This window comes from Kryptolebias marmoratus, linkage group LG13 (genome assembly GCF_001649575.2).
Source record: "Kryptolebias marmoratus isolate JLee-2015 linkage group LG13, ASM164957v2, whole genome shotgun sequence".
NCBI classification, from domain to species: Eukaryota; Metazoa; Chordata; class Actinopteri; order Cyprinodontiformes; family Rivulidae; genus Kryptolebias; species Kryptolebias marmoratus.
In genome coordinates, this window is record NC_051442.1 from 10,443,433 (window position 1) to 10,465,625 (window position 22,193).

The 22,193-nt window shown below is 41.0% G+C and overlaps 2 protein-coding genes across 18 annotated transcripts in view; both read left to right on the forward strand.

Annotated features, from left to right (window-relative positions):
- stard13a (StAR-related lipid transfer (START) domain containing 13a) overlaps positions 1-11,745 on the forward strand; it is a 58,977-nt gene extending 47,232 nt beyond the window's left edge. For all 3 annotated transcript variants that reach the window (XM_025006335.2, XM_025006336.2, XM_025006337.2), the window contains 10 exons: positions 469-1,778; positions 2,881-3,051; positions 3,564-3,723; positions 3,823-4,021; positions 5,299-5,512; positions 5,702-5,816; positions 6,972-7,226; positions 7,410-7,627; positions 7,727-7,903; positions 8,620-11,745. In XM_025006335.2, coding sequence (XP_024862103.1) covers positions 469-1,778; positions 2,881-3,051; positions 3,564-3,723; positions 3,823-4,021; positions 5,299-5,512; positions 5,702-5,816; positions 6,972-7,226; positions 7,410-7,627; positions 7,727-7,903; positions 8,620-8,707 — 2,907 coding nt within the window. In that variant the 3' untranslated portion in view covers positions 8,708-11,745. The remainder of the gene's footprint in view (positions 1-468; positions 1,779-2,880; positions 3,052-3,563; positions 3,724-3,822; positions 4,022-5,298; positions 5,513-5,701; positions 5,817-6,971; positions 7,227-7,409; positions 7,628-7,726; positions 7,904-8,619) is intronic.
- Positions 11,746-16,465: 4,720 nt separating this feature from the next.
- The window catches only part of nbeaa (neurobeachin a), a 106,505-nt gene continuing 100,777 nt past the window's right edge, over positions 16,466-22,193 (forward strand). For 12 of the 15 annotated variants that reach the window (XM_037979052.1, XM_017418048.3, XM_037979053.1 and 9 more), the window contains exon 1: positions 21,322-21,672. In XM_037979052.1, coding sequence (XP_037834980.1) covers positions 21,322-21,672 — 351 coding nt within the window. Of the gene's footprint in view, positions 16,711-17,291; positions 17,370-21,172; positions 21,673-22,193 lie in introns of those variants that run through there. The other 3 variants (XM_017418059.3, XM_017418060.3, XM_037979049.1) reach the window with 2 other exon arrangements.

Sequence of the window (22,193 nt, forward strand, 5' to 3'; positions counted from 1 at the left end):
GAGTCAGACAAACAAGGATTCTAACGAGCCTCCTTTGTTAGGAGAGTGAGAACAATTTGCAAGCAATCCAGCTTACATCACATCTCAGCTTTAAAAGCTCAACTCCACACTCTCTATTTCTGAATTGAGAAAGCTCCTCGGATGAGAAGCGAAACATCTTCAGCTACAGAATAGAAGTCCAGTTGTTTTTGTTTTTTAACTTTTTTTGAATTAACTATGTAATGCAAAATTGACGTCAATATAAATGTTTAAAATATAGCAATCGCTGAACTGCTATGGCATCTTTGAAACTGAAGTTCAAAGATCTAAACTAGCAGTTAGTCTGATCAGAAAACTGAGGTTGTCCAAAGATGTACCTTCAACACCTAAGACATCAGTTCCTCTAAAAGTTTTCACAGAACCCCACTTCAAAAGATCTCAACTATTACCTAACTAGTGACTAACTTTATTACCATTGTTCTTCCATAGAGTGATGATTCTGATGAGGATGACCCACTGGCTATCAGTAAAAGGTGGACGTTTGAGTGGAGCAGTCGACGTTGGTCCCGCCAACAAGACTTCCTGTTGGACGGCACCAATGAGAGCAGCCCGACAGGTCAGGGGGAGGGTCTTCGCAGCACGGTGAGCAGCGAGAGTGTGCTAACGGACCTGAGCGAACAGGAGATTACAGAAATCTCCTCGCTCCACAGTGAAGACTCGGCCTCCGCGATGCCCGACTCGATATCTATGGCGTCCCTCTCTGCTTCCTATCAACCACCGAGGGAGCTTCCGTACTACAACTCTTTACCAATCAAGGGCAGTCGCCACGGGCAAGGACGGCGGAGTAAAGCCAAAGAGTTTCTGCGCCGAATGGAATTGATGCGCACTTGGGGGCCGTCGGCGAGAAGGAAAAGCTCGAGCCGGAGGCCGCCGCTGGTCATCAGTGGGCCGGTGTTACAAGGGGAGGAGCCTCATGCGCTTCAGATGCTTCAATGCACTCCCATTAGTCAATTACAAAGCAGTCCAAAAGACAGCCATCAAATTGATGGTGATGATTCCTCTGTTTTTGTTAACAACGACAGCAAAGACCAGATCACACCGAGCGTGAGCCCCAGCAATGACGCCACGCTTCTCAGTGTTCAGGAGCCTGCATGTACAAAACCTTGCACTGCCAGCAAGAGAAGCAGCATGTACCTGGAGGACATGGAGTTACCTTCTCAGGGTAAGAGGACTGAGGGGCAGAGCCTGTTTGGTAGAAGCCACTTTCATTCATATGAAAACCTCCTCATTCACATCCCCAAAGACCACAAACCAGGCACCTTTCCCAAAGCCCTGTCCATAGAAAGCCTGGCCCCTTCTCCCGGTGACAGGAGCAACGGCTCTCGGCCACAGGCTCAAACTGAAAATGGTCTAGGCGGAACCTGGTCCGGTAAGCCGTTATCAAAAGCAGCCTGTCCTGCGGCCCCGCGGGGCAGCAGGGTGAGCGTTTACGACAACGTTCCGGGTTCCCACCTGTACGCCAGCACGGGAGACCTGCTGGACCTGGAGAAAGAGGACAACCTTTTCCCTCACCTGGACGACATCATCCAGCACGTCAGCGGTTTGCAGCAGATCGTGGACCGCTGGAGCCGCAATGTGCTGCCTGAGGGGGACACCGGGGACGGGGAGGAAGAAGGGGAGGGCAGGACCACCCCCAGTGAAGGCGAGAGAGACGGAGTGTCCTTAAACGACACAGATTCAACAGGGACCAGTCGGGAGAGGCGGGACTCCGGAGTTGGGGCCTCCCTCACCAGACCTCGGTGAGTAGATGTAGGAGCTTTCAGAAGATTGTTACAACTTGGGTCTTATTTTTATAGTTTTAGCCTCAATGTTTATTTGTTAAAATAACTGTGGGATCACCACAACAAATGTTGAAATCTTACCAACACCACCTCATTGAAGCCTGATAGAGAAAAACAAGCCGAACGATTATCAAAATCATTTATTTTTCTGAAATCAATAAGGTTTTAACAATTTCATTTTTGTGTTTAACTCTTATCTTTGGTTCTGTTCAAAGGTTAACTCTTTATTTTTTTTAGTAAACTTTCTCATTACTGTGCACCCCCAGAAACATTAACTTGAGTTTTATTAGTGTAGAAATATATAAAAGTAATTTTGATTAGCTTAAAATAAACTCTTTACAGATGTCATATCACTTTTTGTATAGAGGGTGTTTTGCATTTGTAACTTTAAAATAGTTCACTCACTTTTTCACTTTAGTCTTAAGAAGTGGGAGGATGAATTGAAGGGTTTTTGGTCGCCTGCAGCTTCCACCTTCAGCGGTGAATGTCACAAAATGGTGAACGAGTTCCATTTAGAGCACTTTTTCTAGTCTTGTTAAACTCTTAAAATACTTTAACTCTACTCAAACAACAATTAGCAAGTCTGGGGCTACATTAGGTTTAATGTTTTGCACAGGGACACTTTGACATGTGTGGCGTAGAAGCTAGGTTTGAGCCTTTTGCCACTCTTTCTCCTGTGCTGTTACTTCCTCCTAAAGAAAAGGGCTCCTCTACCAGTTGGATTGTGAAATAGTATTCATTTTATTAACTAAAAAACCCACTAAAACCCAATACCAATCCAATGAAATCAACATTAACCTTCCTTAAAGTTGTCATATATGCAAATCCAAGTGGACTGAATCATTTGTTAGATCTTGAATCACTCTGTGCTCTAAAGCCTTGAATTAGTGATGCTTTCCTTCTTTGACCGTATTTTATCGCCTCAAAGCTGCTTATTTTAAACTCTTATATTTCCTTTTTATCGAAACCCTTATCCTGGCAATCATCATATGACCCCAAACAAATTTATATACACATAGACTGAGTCTTTGTCTCTCCTTGTTTTGCTGACCCGTCTCAGTCTACGATGGCCCAGTTTCAGAACTTCGGATCATCTCAACCAGCCAGCGTCATCCCTGCACATCAGCAGCCAATCAGCAGGCCAGCTCAGCCTGCTGCAGAAGTTTTCTTTGCTTCGCCTCACCGCCATCATGGAGAAATACTCCATGTCTAATAAACACGGCTGGACGTGGTGGGTACACACTCACACCACTGTACTTTTATGGGCTGTGATTCGGGGAATATAAAATATGCAGCGATTCAGCACCAACTATTTGTTGCCTCCTCATTATTCTCAGCTCCCTGTGCCAGCTAAGAAACACGACATGTGACGGTCTCTGCGTGCCTTTTGTTAATTATTTTTGAGGCGCCTTTCAGCTCGACTGGGGCTCTTAATCAGCAAAACCATACGCGGAATTAACACCTTCATGTACGACTTGAAACATTTGGCAAAACATCAGTGACTTTGTCCTTGTGCGAGTGTTTAACAACGACTGGATTACGATTCTTAACCACATTCCTCAAGCCACCGGCCGCCACGAGCACATCCCCGTGTCATTAGCAGCCGGTTCTGTTAATTTTTATTGAGCCCTGGAGGGAATTCCTGTTGACCAGCGTCTACATGAACAGGAAGATAATGAAGGCATGGGCCGCTCTTTCTGCGACACACTTCCCTAATTGTTTTCTGTCTGACGCTGCTGGCAGGTCTGTGCCGAAGTTTATGAAGCGCATGAAGGTGCCGGACTACAAAGAGAAGAGTGTGTTTGGTGTTCCCCTCATCGTCCACGTCCAGCGCTGTGGGTTTCCTCTCCCCCTGTGTTTACAGCAGGCCCTCTGCCACCTCAGGACTCACTGCCTGGACCAGGTGAGAGAACCGCTTCCGCTCTGCTACACCTGACACACTCGTCATATCCATCCCTCCCTTAATATCTTTTTCCTGGCGTTTTTGTTGTTCATCCCTCAGGTGGGATTGTTCCGTAAGTCCGGCGTGAAGTCTCGGATTCAGGCTCTGAGGCAGCAGTGTGAGCTGTGTCCCGACTACGTGAGCTACGAGGACCAGTTGGCCTACGACGTGGCCGACATGGTCAAGCAGTTCTTCAGGGATTTGCCTGAGCCTCTGCTCACAAGCAAGCTGGGGGAAACCTTCCTGCATATTTACCAGTGTAAGTTGCCTCAGAGGACGGAACGGTTGAGTTTTTAATAGTTTGCCTGCTTTCTCTGTCACTGGTTCCCAGACTTTTGAGCTCTTAACCTACAAATTATCAGTAAGAGAGACTTATGACCCAAACTGTTGCCGATTGAAATGTACAATGCTGCTGATAAACCAAAGAACGTCAACTATAAACATACTTTTATGCTGTTTTTTTTTATTTTATGAAAATAATGACAAAAATAGGCCATTAGCAAATGTCTTTCAGAACCGCTATGATAAGCAATATGGATATGTTTTTTTAACTGTATTAATTGTTTTATTAATAACTTTTAAGTATTTTCTCAGGCACTTTAGTTTAGAAAAGAATTTGTGTATCATGCAGCGCTCTACATCACTAAAAAATAATTAAACTCTTATTTTTGTTATATTTTGCTTCCAAAGAGCCAGATCTTCTTGAAATCCTTTTGTTTGTTTGTTTAATTGTTTATTTTTTTCCCCCTTTGTCTGCTTTTTCATTAATTTTCAGTCCCAAGCAGTGTTTTTTGTTTGTTAAACAGCTTAACTGTAATCTATGAATTAGTTATGCAAAAAAAGGGCTCCTAAACTCAAGAAATTATCCCCTGTTGCATAAACACATAACAGAAAATTAGGCAATGAGTCAGTTTTAAATTGGATCTTTAGGTAACGAGCTAGTAACTCTGAGCCTGTAACAAATATATATTTGATTCCTGTTTCTTCAGTTTAAACTATAAAAAGAAGTTTAAACAGTTTGAGACATAAAATAGTATTTTAGCACCAATAAGGTGATTCCCTAATTGCTGAGAACATTACACACAGCAAATGATTGACTCAGATCCTGTTAGGTATTTGATGGAATCTGTATTCAATGTATTTTTTTTATGTTTGTTATGTCTTTTGGGGGCCTGACACTGCAGAACATGCTGTCATGGTCAAAGAACTGGAGTAAAAATGAGGGAAAAAGCAGCCAAAGTCCCAAGAAAATCTTTGAACAATCATCAGAACGGCTGAAGAACTATCAAATAAAACATTAAAACAAAGTTTGACTCTTTAGAATTGAAGTAGAACAGAATTTGAGGTGCTTCACAAATTTCTGCCCAGTGCTGTATGTAAAGAAAATGTCTGACAAACAAGCTTTAATGTCTGGTTTCCAACGTACTGATGAACGATTTGTATGAATAACAGAGATAGGGATCAATTTGAAATGTAGAATTCACATATTTACTGTCGTTTTATATCCTACATATGTCCTTTTTTAAAAAAAATCAGATGTTCCTAAGGAACAGAGGCTACAGGCGGTCAGAGCAGCCATTTTGCTGATGCCGGATGAAAACAGGGAGGTTCTACAGACGCTGCTCTACTTCCTGCGTGATGTCACTTCCCTGGTGGAGGAGAACCAGATGACGCCGATGAACCTGGCTGTTTGTTTGGGGCCGTCGCTCTTCCACCTGAGCCTCCTGAAGAACGACACGCTGTCACCAAGGTGTGCACAAATGCTGGAATTGGAAAACGAAATGAAAATGCTTTGTTACGTTGTAGCAGCTGCTGTATAAGTGCCATCAGTTAGCACAACTTTTACAACTTTGTTTGAATCATGGCCTCATGTATACATGTCTGGAAACTTTTAGTTTCAGCTCATTCTGCAGTCTTTGCATGATTTTTGTCCCTTAAGGTCGATCCAGAAGAAGTACACCACGGGCCGTCCGGATCAGAAGGATCTGAATGAGAACCTGGCCGCCACTCAGGGTCTGGCACACATGATCATGGAGTGCCAGCATCTCTTTCAGGTCAGGATGAAGCTCAGCGGTTCGTTATTTCTGTTGTCTCAGGGATAGTGCAGGAGACATGCTTAAAGCTAACAGCCAAACATGAAAATCCCTGTGCTGGTGTTGTTCAAGGTCCCCTTTTAGTCCATTTACCGAGCTCGGATCTAAAACTGTGAATTCTCAGAAAGCGCAAAAAATTCTGCTGCCGTCGGGAACAGAGAAAAAAAGACTTGATTTGTCGGCTTTTTTGAGTTTAAATGTGATTTGATGGGTTTTGTTTTTATTTTGCAAGCAGCAACAGTTGACTCATTTTAACAGTGAGAACAGTGGAATTTCTCCGAAACAAAACTGTAAAATTGAAAACAGCAAAAAAATATTACAGTTCATTGAAGCACTATAGAAAAAACTAAAGGCAAAAATTGATTTTGTTCTTTTTAACTTATAGATTTATTCCACCAGACTGTTTATCCCTTGGTGTTATGAAAGGTGGAAATGTCTGTGTGTGTGTGTGTTTGCATTTGCCCATCTGTCTGTTAGCAAAATATCACATGAACCACTTAACAGATTTTAATGAAACTCAGAAAATAATCACAGGATCTACATCTACAACTGATTACCGTTTGGAGTCAAACCCAATTCAAGATGGCTGACACAAGTCCTTGACTTTAGCAAACACAAAAATGACTGTAACTCAGTGAATTTAACACGTATTAGGCTATAATTTGGTCTGGTAGTAGCTGAGAGTGATCCCCAACACATTCTCCAAACACTAAAAGATTGTATGATCTCTTTGTTTAAAAATTTGGCATTTAAGATGGTGGGCAGTTTGCATTCCTTCAATGAATGCTACTTTCATTCTGAAACATTTAGTCACATTTCATTTTATTTGCCAGTGAAAATATATTGGTGCTTGAGATTCATCTCCGACCTCACAAAAAAAATACTATTATAAAAAATAATCTTGGATTATCTGAAAATAACATTCTCAGCACTTTAAAGAGAGTTTTTAGAGCTCATAGTGTTTCTCACAGGACAGAAACACTACAGGTTCATCATGACCCCATGAGTATAATGTATAGTTGTGTAGATTAAACTTTTTAAAAGGCGAAGTCTGTTCTGTTTAAGTGATGACTACATCATGCCTGAGTTGACTCATTGTGGCGCACCTCGTCTCAGATCCCAGAGGAAATGGTGACCCAGTCTCGTAACTCGTACATGGAGGCTGCACTGATGGTGCCCCCGCTCGACGAGCTGTGCAAGACTCACGAGGAGGAGGTGGCGGATGAAGACGCGGAGGAAGAGGACGAGGAAGGGTCCTACCATGCGCACTTGGAACGGCTGATCCAGAACCTGCTGAAAGAGGCCAAAGATAAAGGCAAAGGCTGGGTGTCCCGACCGTCCTCTGACCACACGGAACTGGCATTTAAAAAGGTGGGAGGTCCATTATGAGGGGATTTTAAGAATAATGTTTTTATTTTTCTTTATAAATCCATTACATTAGATAAAAGCTGTTCCACTTTCTATCATTTACATCATTGATTGCTAGAAGTTGCAGTAAATGGGGAAAATAGAAGATAAAAAGTACTTCTGACGTATTTACCTTTAATGTTAAAGGTTGGAGATGGTAACCCTTTAAGACGGTGGCGAGTTTCTGTGGAGGTGTCGGCCGCTCCCTCTGAGGTTCTGCAGCGGCTGCTGAGGGAGCGGACGCTGTGGCAGGCGGAGCTACAGCAGGAGATGGTCCTGGAGACGCTGGACAGACAGACGGACGTATATCATCACTCCTGCTGTAACATGGCTCCTCAGCCTATCTGTGACTACGTGGTACTAAGGTACCGTCATTAAGAAGTCAAGGATTAAATCTGAAATGAAATTCGTGCTCGTTGGGATTTGAGGCCAGAATAACGAGCTCGTCTCCTCTGCCCACTCAGATCGTGGCGTACAGATGTGTGCAAAGGCTCCTGCGTGCTGGTGTGTGAGTCTGTCGAACACGAGGACAGTCCGCGCACCGGAGCTGTAAGGGGGGTAGTGTTGGAGTCGCAGTACCTCCTCGAGCCCTGCGGGGCGGCAAGGACCAGGCTCACGCACATCTCCAGAGTTGATCTCAGGTGGGTGGGATCAGATGTTCCTTTCATCCTTCGCCGCCAAAAGGCAAAATGTGACCAAATATGGAATTGCCTGTGTCTGTGTATCTTTGTGTGTGTGCGTGTTTGTTTGTCTGTCTGTTAACAAAATATCTCATGAGCCAGTGGACGGATTTTAATAACACTCTCAGAAAGTAATCACTGGATGTACATCAAGAACTGATTTACTTTTGGAATTCTATCCAATTCAAGATGGCCACCACAACTAATCAAACGTATAATACACAAATATGGCTACAACTCAGTCAGTTTTACAAATATTGAGCCAAAGTTTGATGTTGTAGTAGCTAAGACTCATCCCCGACATATACTCTGAGTGCTAACAGGTCATGTGAGGTCTTTGTTAACTTTTTAACTGTTGGAGTCAAGTATGTCTGTCTGTTAGCAAAATATCTCACAAACCACTGGACAGATTTTAATGAAACTCTCAGAAAATAATCATTTGGTGTCCATCTACTGCCACGTAACTTTTGGGGTCAGCTTGATTCAAGATGGTTGCCACAGCTAGGTAATCTTAGAAAACAAACAAAAAAAAAAGATTTTCTGAGCATAAACAGATTGCACAAAATTTTGCAATAGTGCGTGAAATTACGCATAATGTTACTTTCAAGATTACTTTCAAGGTTTTAATCGCAACATTTTAGTTATTAATGCATTAATGTTCCCCGTTTCTGTTCCAGGGGAAGATCTCCAGAATGGTACAACAAGGCATTCGGTCACCTGTGTGTAAACGAAGCTCAGAGGATCCGCTCATCTTTTCTCCTTTAGATTCTAGTGCTGAAGCCAAGATCTGAGCCCCAAACCCCCCGAAGCTTTGTCCCGGGTCAGAGAACCGGGAGCCTCAGACGCTGATCATCCACATTCATGGTGCTGAGCCACACTGTACTGAGTTCGAGTAGGTTTAGTCATATTGTCAGGTGTCTTTAATCAACATTATTTATATTGTAAATTCTGGATTTCGAAGCCAGTTTTGACTCCCACTTCCAGGATTAGTTTCCAGTCCTGAAGGTGAACTGAGTCATTCGGATCATTTGAATTCATGTTCATGTATTTGTAGCCGTGCATATTTTTAAGAGGGTCAGCTTTTGTAGTCATAAAGTATTTTTATTATTTATTGTTATTTTCTTTTCTTTTCCTAAATGATCAGCATTTAATTCAGTACCATTAAAAATGGTGACAGAAAACAGCCAGCATCAGTAAATATGATCATAATTTTGTTTTGTTTAATCTCTAGTCCTCTGTGACTCTATTTAAATGTTATCACTTTAATCACTATTACATAGAAATCCTACCCAAAAGCTTACATCAGGATAACTGCTTTAGTAATTAAACTGTAGTATAATTATTTTAATTAAGGGGATTTTTCCATATCTGTAAAAAAAAAAGAGAGACCATAAGGCCTGCCTGTTAGCAGAACACTTGTAAAATATATAAAACAGTTTTTAAAATTTATTTCAGACTCAATTTTGAGTAAAAGCAGGCCATCCTCACCCGTGTTTTGGCTTTATCGCAGTAAAATTGACAAATTGTCTGAGTATTTGTGATGATCAGGATGTATCTCCAGCTTTGGCCTGAGGAATCGCCTTCTGCTCCATCTGCGCTCATCCACATCGGACAAAATACTGCAAACCCTAATCCCAAAAAACCTTGTGACGTTGTGTGAAATGTGAATAAAAACAGAATGCAAAAATCTGCAAAACTACTAAACCCATATTTTATTTACAATAAAATCAACATATCAAATGTTGAAACTCACAAATTGTACATATTTTAGGGGAAAAAAGTAATTCTGAACGTGATAGCAACAACACATCTCAAAAAAAGACCAGCCAGGGGCAACAAAAGACTGTAAAAGTAAGTGATACAAATAGGAATAAAACTGGAAGAACATTTTAGAGGCTGAATCTGTCAGAAGTAAAGATGAGCAGAGGTTCACCAGTCTGTAGAAAACTGTCTAAAAATAGTGGATTAATTTCAGAATAATGTTCCTCGGTGGAAAAATGAGAAGACTTTGAATATCCCATCATCTACAGCTCATAATATTATCAAAATATTTCAAGGATCAGTAGAAATGTTTCTGAGTAAAGAACAATATTGGATGCTGCATTAAAATTCTGTTCTGGACGTCACTGCATGGACTCAGGATCACTTCCACCAATCATTGTCTGTAAACACAGTTCACTGAACCATCCACAGATGCAGATTAAAGCTCTATCAGGCAAAGAAAAAAGTCTCCTCTGAGCCAAAACTCATTTAAAATAAACTGAGACAAAAAGGAAAACTGTTCTGAGGTCAGAAAAATCAAAATGAGAAAATTCTTTCGGCAGCTGCGGCCACCATGTCCTCCGTACTAAAGAGGAGAGGGACCATCCAGCCTGTTATCAGCACACAGTTCAAAAGTCTGCCTCTCTGATGGTATAGGGGTGCATTAGTGTCTCAGCTTACACATCTGGAAATGCGCCATCAGTGCAGAAAAGCAGGTTGTGGAACAACATAGACTCCCATCCAGACAATGTGTTTTTCAGGGAAAGCAGGACGATGTTAAACTACAGACTGCCTCCGTTCCAGCAGCAGGTCTTCAGAGGACAAGAGTCCAGCTGCTGGAAAACATTTGATGCCTCATGAAACAGAAAAATCCAGAACTGTTGAACAGCTAGAGTCCTCCGTTAGTCAGGAATGGGACAGCATTCCCTCTAAAACCTCCAGCAGCTGCTCTCCTCAGCTCCTGGATGTTTACAGACTGATGGAGAACATGACTCGGCCTCAGCTTTTCTGAGATGTGTTGCTCTCATCAATTTCTTAGTTTAAACATTTGATATGTTTAATATGTTCTATTGTGAACGATATATAGGTTTATGAAATGTGCAAATCTTTTCATTCTGGTTTTATTTACATTTTACACAACAAATCAACTTTTTTCGAACCTGTTGTAGAAAAAAAACATGTATACTCTGAAAGACAGCCAAAGAAGAGTAGAGCACAGATATGTGGCAGCACGGCGTTGTGAGAAGTGCACTTGTTTATTGAAAAAAAGGGACTGCAGGAGGAATCTGAATCCCATCCAGAAGACACTTATTGGGTCCACAAATTTGCTTTAATTGTTTTTGTTTTCATGTTGGATTTTCACATTTCTGTCCTGACGTTCAGTGCTGACTATCCAAAACAACGAGTTGCTGTTTCAAAGTTTTTGTCATTTTATCTCTGTTTATGATACATTTTGTTCTGACATGCTATACGATGTCTAAGACATGTTACCATTTCACTGCTTCTGGGAAGCATGTTTGAAATATAGAGTGTGTGTGTGTGTTACAGCCTATACTGTAAATATCAGCAGCGCTCTCTGTGCCATCGTAGCTCTTCAGGGTCTTCCTATCATATTGATATGCTGAAATGTGAACTTTCCACACACCATCCTAAAGAAGCAATAGCAGACTAAAAACACCTGCTCTGCCACGGCTCTGCCTTGGCTTTTATCTTTTTTTGTTTCGGCTGTAGGCAGCGTTGCCATGGGGATGCTATGATTATAATATCTCCATAGTGCCACTATAATCCTGCGTGGAAACCTTTTGTCGGGGAACAGTGGCTTCGTGCGCAAGTGTGTGTGTGTGTGTGTGTGAGCAGGTTCGAGAAAGAGTGAGTGACTCTGACGGGGGACCTCCGCCCGTTTGTGCCGAGGCTCCAAACCTAACCGAGCACCTGAGAGCAGGATGAGTTGCGCTTGTTATTTCTGATAAAGTGACTGAAAATGAAAGCCTTGTTTCCAAAGAGGAGAATAATAAAAAAAAAAACGACAAAAAAAAAAAAAAGCTAAACCTCACGTTTGTCTTAAATCTTTATGTTTGTTTGTCTGTAGAGTTAGCAAAAATATTTCATAAACCACTGGTTCAGATTTGACTGAAACTCTCAGGAAGTAATCATCATGTGTGCATTTACAGCTGATTCATTTTTGGAGCCAACCCCATTCAAGATGGCCGTCACAGCTAATCAACCTGATCAAACACAAAAATGACCACAACTCATCCAGTTTTACAGATATTTGGCGAAATTTTGGTGTGGTTGTAGCCGAGCATCCTTTTCCAACACATACTCAGAGCTGTACACATTGTGTGATAATTTTGCTGAAAACATTACCATTAACTGTTGGCATGAATCCTGTTTGTCTGTTAGCAAAATATCTCATTAACCACGGGATGAATTTCAATGAAACTCTCAGAAAGTAATCATTGGATGTACGTCTACAACTCATTCACATTTGGAGTCAACCAAATTAAAGATGGCCGTCACAGCTAATCAATCTTAGCCAACACGGAAATGGCTATAACTCAGTCAGTTTTACAGATGGTGAACTAAAATTTATTGCGGCGGTAGCTGAGAGTCATCCTCAACACATACTCTGACCGCTAACAGATCACGCCAGATCTCACTGTATAACATGAGGCCGCGCAGAAAGACGAGACCAAAACTGTTATAACTCCATTCCTTCTCAGCAGAAGACAATCTCAGTCCAAACCTCTGGCATGAAAAGCGACAGGTGATATGTTTCCCTTCAAGGAATGCTTGGCCTTTAACTTGTATAAGACTGTTTTATTACAAGGCACATTAATAAGAATATAAACGAGTAGAAGCATATAAAGTCAAATATCTTTCTTGTTATATGTTCTTGTGTCCATTAAGTGGTGCTCTTGCCCCTCTGGAGTCTCAGTGAGTCTGGAAAGTGTGCCATGGAAAATATTTTTAGATACTGAGGAGAATGAAGAGACCTCAGAGCGACGGTGGTGGTGGGGGGATCTCTCCAAGGACTTCTTCCCTCATCGCTTCCTGTGTCCTTTAAAGCACTGGATGGAAACTAAACCTCAAATGCAAGGATCAATACTCAATCACATTTACCTACTTAGCCAAGTTAGATGGCGGGGACTCTCTTAGAGGACAGGGACGGCGTTTATTTTATTTTATTTATTTTAAAACAGAACCCACACGCTGACTCCCTCCCGGTGAGTCAGCATGTCTGTTGCTCCCGTGACAACAGAGAGACATTAACTTCTACCTCATTTAACATGTCAGTGGTTTATCTGGAAAGTGGGGCACATGGTTACAGCTCCTGAATGTTAATGATCCTCTCCTCGGTGGGTGTGCTTTGGCTCCACAGCTCCACGGGCTCTGACAAATGAGGAACATCATGCTGCAAATTACTCTAAGATAAAAAGAATAAAGTCTTACAAGGTGAATCAATAATTTTCCCAGGAGTCCTCTTTATACTAGAGAAGTTTTTGCCTTGATGTCACAGAAAGGTAAGGAAACGTTAGGAGGGGAAACGACGGCTGAGTAAAAGATGGCAGTCTATCTCTCAACATATGCACATGAGATGTAATTTTAAATATGAATTTTAATATTTTTTTGTGAACTCTGGGTAACCAGATCTGTTCAGTCTACTGAAATCAGCATTCTGAAAGAAAAAAGAAAAAAAAAAAGATGTAAGAGGGCCTCTTCTGGAGAATATTGGAAATGCAACCTCAGTAATTACCTTTCAGATCTTGGCCTTAGATGTCTTGTGCAAAGGGTTTCAGCATTCAATTTATGTGCAAAAGTCCAGAATAATCCCCTCTTTTTTTCATTTTGCTTCTAAGAGCCCAGAGTTTCTTGAATTTTTTTAAGCAAGTTTTTTCTATATGTCTCTTAAAGTTTTTATTTGGACTCGGGCTGCTTTTTAAACATATTTTCGGTCCGTTTTCTGACCATCCAAAGAGGAATGGTTTGTTTTTTGTTTGTTAGGACATGTTAACACATTATAGTGGTAATCAACGATCCAGCTGAAATTCAGCCGTATCACTTTGGTGCTTTTCTAATACCATCATGACAATGTGGAATAATTCCTGAATCTTTTCAGAAATAATTTGAAAATAACTTAATTTATTAAATGAATAAATAAACTTAAAATCATCAATAACTGTTGCCACTGAGCAAGAAAAATCCAGTTTGTATTCAATTATTCAAATGAAATTTAATATGAACTAATTCTGTTTTGTTGATCTAAAATCCTCCAAATATGCATAAAAATCTCATCTTCATTCATTTAGTTTATTATTCCTTTTTCTCTGTGAGAAATGAATGGAGAAAAGTCCTCAAACTGAACTTTTATAGTTACAGACAACTTGGAATGAGTAAGTTTTTGTTTTTTGTTTTGTTTGTTTTTTTTACCACTGAGATTTTTTTTTTATTATTTTTTTTTTTTTAAAGTAGGCTTTACAGATAAAAACTATATTTTAGGAGTGATCATTTAAATAATCTCACTTTGTTTAACAGTTAAAATCTCTTAAGTTTGAGGGACAAAGAACTGAACATCGTAACTCAGAACTTTTCTGATGGTTGTGATCCTATTGACAAAACCAGACAAAGCCCTCATAAAACAAGCCGCACAAATCTGTCATCCCAGAAGCTGAAGAGTCCAACCTTCACACTGAGAGGACAGTTTGCAACCTTAATGTTTTTATTTTGTTCTTTATCTGCCCCGTGTTCACATCAAAAAACCTGATCAGTGAGCGGGAGCGATGCAGGAAACAGATGTACGTCCCCTGAGAACCCACCAGCTTCTCCCAGACAGCCAAAGATAAGGTCATTAATGAATAAATTATTCAGTGAATGAATAATTAATGGCAGCTGTGTGTACAGGTATCTGCATGTGTGTGTGTGTGTGTGTGTGTGTGTGTGGATTGTTGTAAACAGGCAAGAGAAAGCACAATGAGTGACAAACGTTAATGAAGCATCTTCTAAGTGCTTCAGTGTTTTCATTAAGTTCTGGTGCTTTTTGAAAGTTTCCACCAAGTTTTGAGTCAGATCGGCCGTGTTACAGCTTGACTTTTCCCACAGACCTTAGCAAACACACAAAAAAAGCTATTATTCAGTCAATTTTATAGATACTGAGCTAAAATTTACTGTGGTAAGTAGCTGTGAGAGCGATAACAGATCACACTAAATATTGTTCAAAACTTTGGCATTCAACATGGTGGGAGATACGCATTCCTTCAAATAATGTTATAGTTGTATTGTATTTGTAATACAAAAACATGATTTAGCTAAATAAAATAAAATAAAAATCTGAGCAGGTAAAAAGTTGTTTCAGTCATACAGGTTATTATGATGCAGGCAGCCAAACACTGAAATGTTTGCTGTGATTTCTACTTGTTAGACTTCATCACAGTTCATGTGTATTCAATTCTGCAGTATTCAGGTTATTAAAGAATAAAATCAATGATTTATTACAGCACTTAATACGGGCTTCAGATATTTTTTTCTGAAATGTGTGAATGCACTTTAAGTACCTGAAGTACATTTTTGTTTTTTTGTTTTTTGCTTCTAACATGTCTCTGTAAATGTATTTTAATGATTAAATAGCAGCAGTTTTGGCTAGAACATGTCATTTTTTTCTGAATTTGATTCAGTTTTTTACTTTAATTGATAATTTATGAACATTGTTATATATTTTTTTGGCAGAAGCAATATTTTTACTGCAAGACTTTCACTGAAAATATATTTTTTAAAGATGTGCTAACAGTATTTAATTTTTTTTTACTTGAATAAAGACTTGATACTTCCTATATTAACATGTGAAAGTGAAGCTGAACAAAGGCGTGAGACAAGGAGGTGAAGCTCATGGCTGTTTCCTGCTTGTTCTACTGACAAACATTTATTATAATAATATTAAATACTGATGATTCAGGGAAAATGTTTGGTTTTGTTTGCTTTAACTCGACTATATGCAGTTGGAAATGCATGTGAGGGTGTACCATAAACATATGGTGACTTAATGTTCTCTTTTATTTTCCTAATCTAATACGTCCTCAGAACCGAGAACTTGTTTTTCTTCCACACTGTTCAAACACGTCAGACGTGGCGTACAGTTTTATTCCAGCCTGACAAGTTCTTTAATTAAGAAAAAAACATTCAGAGTTAATATTCTGTTTTAAAGTTCTGCCGTCTCATAATAAATTCTGGTTGTGTTGTGCCTCTGGCTACGCACGAGCAGCAGAAATTCAGTTGAACAGACATAATGTCTTTGGAAAGCTTTGGATCTTGAGCAGAATTTTTTATGAACCTCTGAGCGTTGGAGCAATGTTTTACCAGCACAAAAACCGACTCAGGAGGGGGGGCTGAAGATCCACGGGGTTAAACACTAAACTCTGTATTCACAGTCAAAAATATGACATCTCACAGCAAAACGAGCAGGTTTATCTGGGGTCATGATTTTTATAGGCCAGCCGGGTTTGAGGACAAAGTGGTGTTTCTCGAGATTGAGTGAATCAAAATGAAGGATTCCTCCAAAGCTTATAGATGACAAATGTTTAAAAACATTTGTTAGTGTGATTAATGGTACTGTGAGGATTCCAGTGTGTTCTGTTTTCATTAACCATTCCTTTGCAGGCCCTGAGTGGCAGGCAGAGCTTAATTACCTCCAGCTGTTAGCAATGACAGCTGATCACCTCCTGGGTATTTAAAACTGAACCTAACCAGACCTCTTCACTGGAATGTTGTACACCTCACAGTAGAGCAACCTAAAGCCTGAAGGAACTGTGTGTTCCTCATAGTCCTTGTGAAACCTGCTCTGGAGTTCCACCACCTGGGTTCAGAACTCTACTGTCTCGCATCTGCAATATCAAAGGATTACTGCTGGCTCAGTCTTACCATCAGCATCCGACCTGCCATTCCCCAACTGTTAATCTCAGCCCGGACTGGACTCCTCACCTCTCTATTGAACCTGTGAGAAGAAACACAACATTGTAAGATAAGAACTTTTAGTCAAGTTAAAACTAACTATCTGGAAACCCTATAATCACCTTGTCACTATCTGCACAGCTCCCCTGGTCCCACCCTGGTTATCCTAGAAAATAAACTTACATTTACTCACCCGAGTCATCAAATTCCCTGTTCTGAGAACCTAACTCTAGGTCTAAACATTAGCCATAAATATGAACTCAATGCAAAGTCATAGAGACTATACAAAAAAATTCATGCAAAGAAACAAAATAAAACATTTAAAATTAAAAATTTGTACCTGAGGAAACAGGTAAATGATCATTCCACCGTATTTGTCTACCTGCACAGAATACAGCTAGCCTAATGTAGGTCAGTCATGTGACTCAAGCTTCCACACTTCCACGTTTTTGGCAGAATGCTTTGTTTACATTGAGTGCATACCAGCATTTCAGAATTGCATTGAATATATTTGGGAAAGTTGTCGGAGTAAAAACTTCAAACTGCACCGTTTGATAGAGTCCAGGATAACGTTTTAAAGCTTGAAATCATACTGTACAATGAGTACCTTTGCAATCCGTTGTTTCTAAATGTTTTTTTTTTTCAGACTATCATTCATCTGCTGCACAGTTCTGAGTTCATCCAGGAGTTTTGAAAAAGAAGCAATCTTAACTTGAAGAGGAGCGTACGTATGACCCTTAATACTTAATGACCAGTTCTGAGGATGTGAGATTTTTATATGATATATCTATTTTTGTCTGAGCACATTTTTATTCTTATAAACTGGTTCAAATGGGATATTTTATTAACTTTAAAACTAAGCTGCTTTAAGGTGCCTTTGAACAATGTAACAGAACATTACCTACATAATGAACATATTCAGTCTCAAGACAACACATAATCAAAGAAAATGAGCCATCAAGAAGATGGTTTGTAATAACCTTACATTGTACACTGTGTTTTAGTGTGTTTTGCTCTTCTCATTGCAGGAAAACACCAGGTAACACTGATATTAACGACACCACTATTCATCTTCAGGAGAGCTAATTCTTTAAATTTAAAGAGAATGGTTCTTTCACACTGAGAGAATAATAAGACATTACAAACAAAACCCGCCTCGGTGTGCATTTCCTGCGAGTTTGATCAAGTTTTATATTTAACAGAGTGAAAAAGGTTTTCATAAAGAGACACCGTCGTACATGTCTGTAAGAAAAAGAATCTTTAGCAGGGAATGAAGTAATATTACAGCAGGAGATCTGGCTGTAAAGGAAGAAAAATAAATTTTATTCATAACAATAAAACAATAGCTGCAGAGATTTATCTGCTGCCGTCTTTTTTTTAGAGCTTTAATAAACAGAAATGATGCGCAATTAGCAGGTGAAAAGCAAATCTCCAGAATCAAACTTAGGGGATAATTCTAGAGTGACTGATTCTCAGGGACCATATGAAATTACTCACCTGATAAATTACAGGAAGTCTCCGAGAACTAATGTTCAGTTTTATCTCTGTAATCAGCCAATTTCTCATCTTCATCATGCTTACACGAAGATGGACACAGGACACACAGAGGAGTGCACATCCTGTTGATGACTCACGTCTCGTCGGTGAAAACAGGAAGTTATTACCTGTGTTTCTGTCACCGTCTGAGGTCATCTCTGTGTACAGCAAGTCGGCATATCAGTTGAACACTAATGGGAGAGAGAGTCGAACAGAACAGGAGGGACTAATTTTCATTTTCAGCTTGAACCCATCTTAATCTCGTCCTGAAAACCTGTGGTGCTGCTTGGGTTTCCGTGGGATTATGATAAACACCTAAAAGCGTGTTGCACAGAGCAAATTTAACCCTAACTATCAATTTTTAAAAGGCTGTCAAACTATATTCTGTCCAGTATGAATGGATGAAAGCTTTTCTGACAGATGTCACCTCTGCTGCACTCTCTCTCCAGTTTCCTCTAAAGCTCCGGCACTGTGATAGTTGGCCCACACAGAACACTAATGCTCCCTCTAACAAAGCTATACAAACACTGCAACAGATGGAGAAAAAATAAAATATATATAAAAATCCCTGCCTGACTGCAGGTGCTGCACCTCTGCTGGAGGTGAGGGAGAGACAAGACGCATGAAAGAGTGACAGGAGCAAAGGGGTGAACAATGTCAGCGCTTTTAACCAATCACCAATCAGAGCCCCCCTTCTGACGGCGTCTTTTGTAGAATCATGACAAAGCTGCAAAAGCAAGTCTTTTGTCTGAAAACAAAGAGGAATGCATGTGTGTGTTTGTGTGTGTGTGAATTATAGTGCGAGCACAACCGAGAGCTACGTGACATGTGTTAGTTTGAGAAATAGCTTCTCAAGAGTGTGAGGGAAGCGTGGAACAGATGTAGTTGTTGTGTGTTTGGATCCTGTTGGTTCCTTTTATGTTGTTGAAGATTGACTTGTCAACGGTCAGTAACTCAGAAAGATACGGAGCAAGACGTCCAGGAGACGCCGCCGCTATCACTCAAACACACACAGAGGAGCAAATCAGGCTTTCTAAAGGCCTTGTTAAGGGAAAGCCTATCCAACAGATGTGCCCAGTTGAAGAGCACATGGTGTGTGAAACAGGCTTATGAACACACACACACACACACAGACACACACACACACACACCTCCCCCAATGCCACCTCCTCCCCACACAGCATTGTTTAGAATAAAGTTGTAGCATTTAAATAAAAGTACTTAAACATTAACCATTAATATAGATTACTGTATTGGACGTGCTGCTGGTTGGAGCAGGTCTCCTCAACAGGATGAAAGAAATAGCTTAGGCGATGACAAATTGGAGCAATGTTTTGTAGAGATAATGCTTTGTAAATCTGAAATTACGTGAAGGTAACAAACCAAAATTAGCAAAGAAAAAAAAGAAGAGATAAAATAGTTTCATTAAGGTTAAATTGTTTGGGACCCTGGAGAAATAAAAGTCGTGGCAGAGAAGTAGCGCACAAGATAACTCACTGTCTTGTGCAAACTAAAGTTCCTAACAAAGCCAGACAGGTTAAACATCGTATGAGTTGTTTTTAAATGTTTCATCATTCCTACTTATTCCATCCTAAAGCAGAGGTCCAGTGATTTGATCAGCTTCTGGACTAAAACAGTGGGCTGTGAAAAATGACACGGCTTTGATTTGGCCCCTGCCCTGCCTGAAAACATCCCCAAACTGAACGGACTACACCTGAATTAGCTTCACAATCTTTCAGGAACAGAAATAAGGACCACTGACAGGACAGGGTGGGACAGAGGGAGGGGGAACGCTTCTGTCTCAGTAATATTTAATTTATTTACTAAGAGTCACATCATCTGTAAAAATGCAACAGAACATTTCAGCAGACAAACAAATCAGGCCCATAATACTAGAGTTAAAAAATAACAAAAACCAGTGTCAGGTTTGCTACTTTTAGCATTAAGCTAATGCTTTGCTACTTTTAGCATCTAGCTACCATTTTCCTACTTTTAACTTATATTTTGCTCCTTTAAGCTTGGCATTTGCTAGTTTTAGCTTTTAGATAGTCTATACCTATTTGTCAGCTATTAGCTAGTGTTTTGCTACTTTTAGCTTATAGCTACCATTTTACTCCTTTTAGCTAGCCTTTTGTTGCTTTTAGCCAGTATTTTGCTATTTTCAGCTAGCATTTTGGTACTTGCAGCTTCTAGTTACTCCTTTTAGCTAGCATATTGTTCTTTTTAGCTTTTAACTACCATTTTGCTTTTAGCTAGTGTTTTGCCCCTATTAGCTAGCCTTTTGCTACATTTAGCTTTTAGCTAGTATGTTGCTACTTTCAGCTAGCGTTTGGCTTCTTTTATCCTTCAGCTTCCTTCAGCTCTCAGCCAAGAGCAGCTTAAACAACAAACTTCTTAGTAGCTTCAATTAACCAAATATATTTAAGTTAAACATATTTTCCTGCACAAAACAACAACAAACAAACAAATAAACAAGCTGATTCTTCAAAACTGATTGGACAAAATCCCTGTTTCAGTTGTTGTCTGTAAACAGATTTTGCCCTGGCTCTTAAAAACGGAATGACCCTAAAACTGACTTTTAAAAAAAATCGAACTTTATTGTTATTTAGCACTTTACGTCTACATCTACAGAAAGCAAACATTTATGGAATGAAAGCATTAAAAGCCCGTTGTTTCTGTAGTGCCCTGTGCTCTGCATGAACGGCACCATGCTATTCCACTTCAGCACCCTCCCGGAGAGTCTCCAAGTGCGCATGCGCGGTCAAAGCGCGCTACCGCAGACAGGGGGCGTGAACGCGGCGCTGTCTCCTCCACCACCGCCGCACTGACTGCAACCTGCCAATGAGAGGAGGAGACAGACGGAGGAGAGAAAGAAACGTAGGAACACAGGCTACCATTAGGGTTTTTTTTTCTCCCATCCTTATGAGTCCCTACATATTTTCAGGAGGGTAGGGTGAATTCGGTGGATTTTAAGAACACCGCTTCCCCCTTTGTTTTTTTGTGTTTTTTATTTTATTTTATTTGATTGTTTTCGTCTACGCAGTGGATGTTCTCTGAGCAGCAGACGCCCGAGCTTGTAAAGCAGGTGTGAGAGGGAGACAGCGGCGACCGCTCCTCTCCTTCCCTGTTTCCAAGGGGAAATGTCGAGCGAGAAGCCGCTTGCAGCACCGCCGGGCTCCGCTTCTTCTTCGCTCACGGACGCAGACCAAGACTCCCACCCTCCTCCTCCTCCTCTTCCTCCTCCTCCTCCTCCGCCGGGCTCCTCCGCTCCGCCGCAGCAGGTCGCCGCCGCCGCCGCGGGCGCTGGCTCCGGCTCCAACAGCAGCGGGGAGAGGATGGTGTCCGCAGCCGGCTCTATGGTGCTCCCGGCCGGGGTGATCAACCCCGCGGTCCCGATCAGGAATATCCAGATGAAATTCGCCGTGCTGGTGGGCCTGATCCAGGTCGGGGAGGTTAGCAACAGGGACATCGTGGAGACGGTGCTGAACCTGGTGAGTGGATGCGAGGAATAATGTGGGGTGGTGGTGTTGGTGGGTGGAGGTGGAGGGGGGGAGCACAGAAAAGGAGGAAGCCATGGATGAGAAAAACAGTGGAATGACTGCGCCCCAACTCGCTATGTTTTATTTACGATGCTCCACTCCTCCGGTTTGTGTGGCGTTAAGGGGGGGTGAGTGAGGAGGGTGGTGGTGGTGGGGGGGATGATGTCATTTATTTGTTGGGAGGATGTTAATGTTTTTAATTTTAGATTAAATCCACGAGGCAGGAGGACGCAGAGAGAGAGAGAGGGCAGGCAATCATAATGGTGTGTTATTGCAAAGCGTGGAGAAGCTGAGGCATGTGACCCCCCCCCCACCACCACCAACCAAGGCTCCGAGGGTCGGTTAATCACCAGCCATTGTTGACTAAATGACCGGTTTGCAGAAGGGGGAGAAGGAAAAAAAAAGAGAGGGACCTTTTAGAGTGTGGCTGTAGTGGCTTTTGTATGTTCTCCTGACCTCAGTGTGATGCAGGA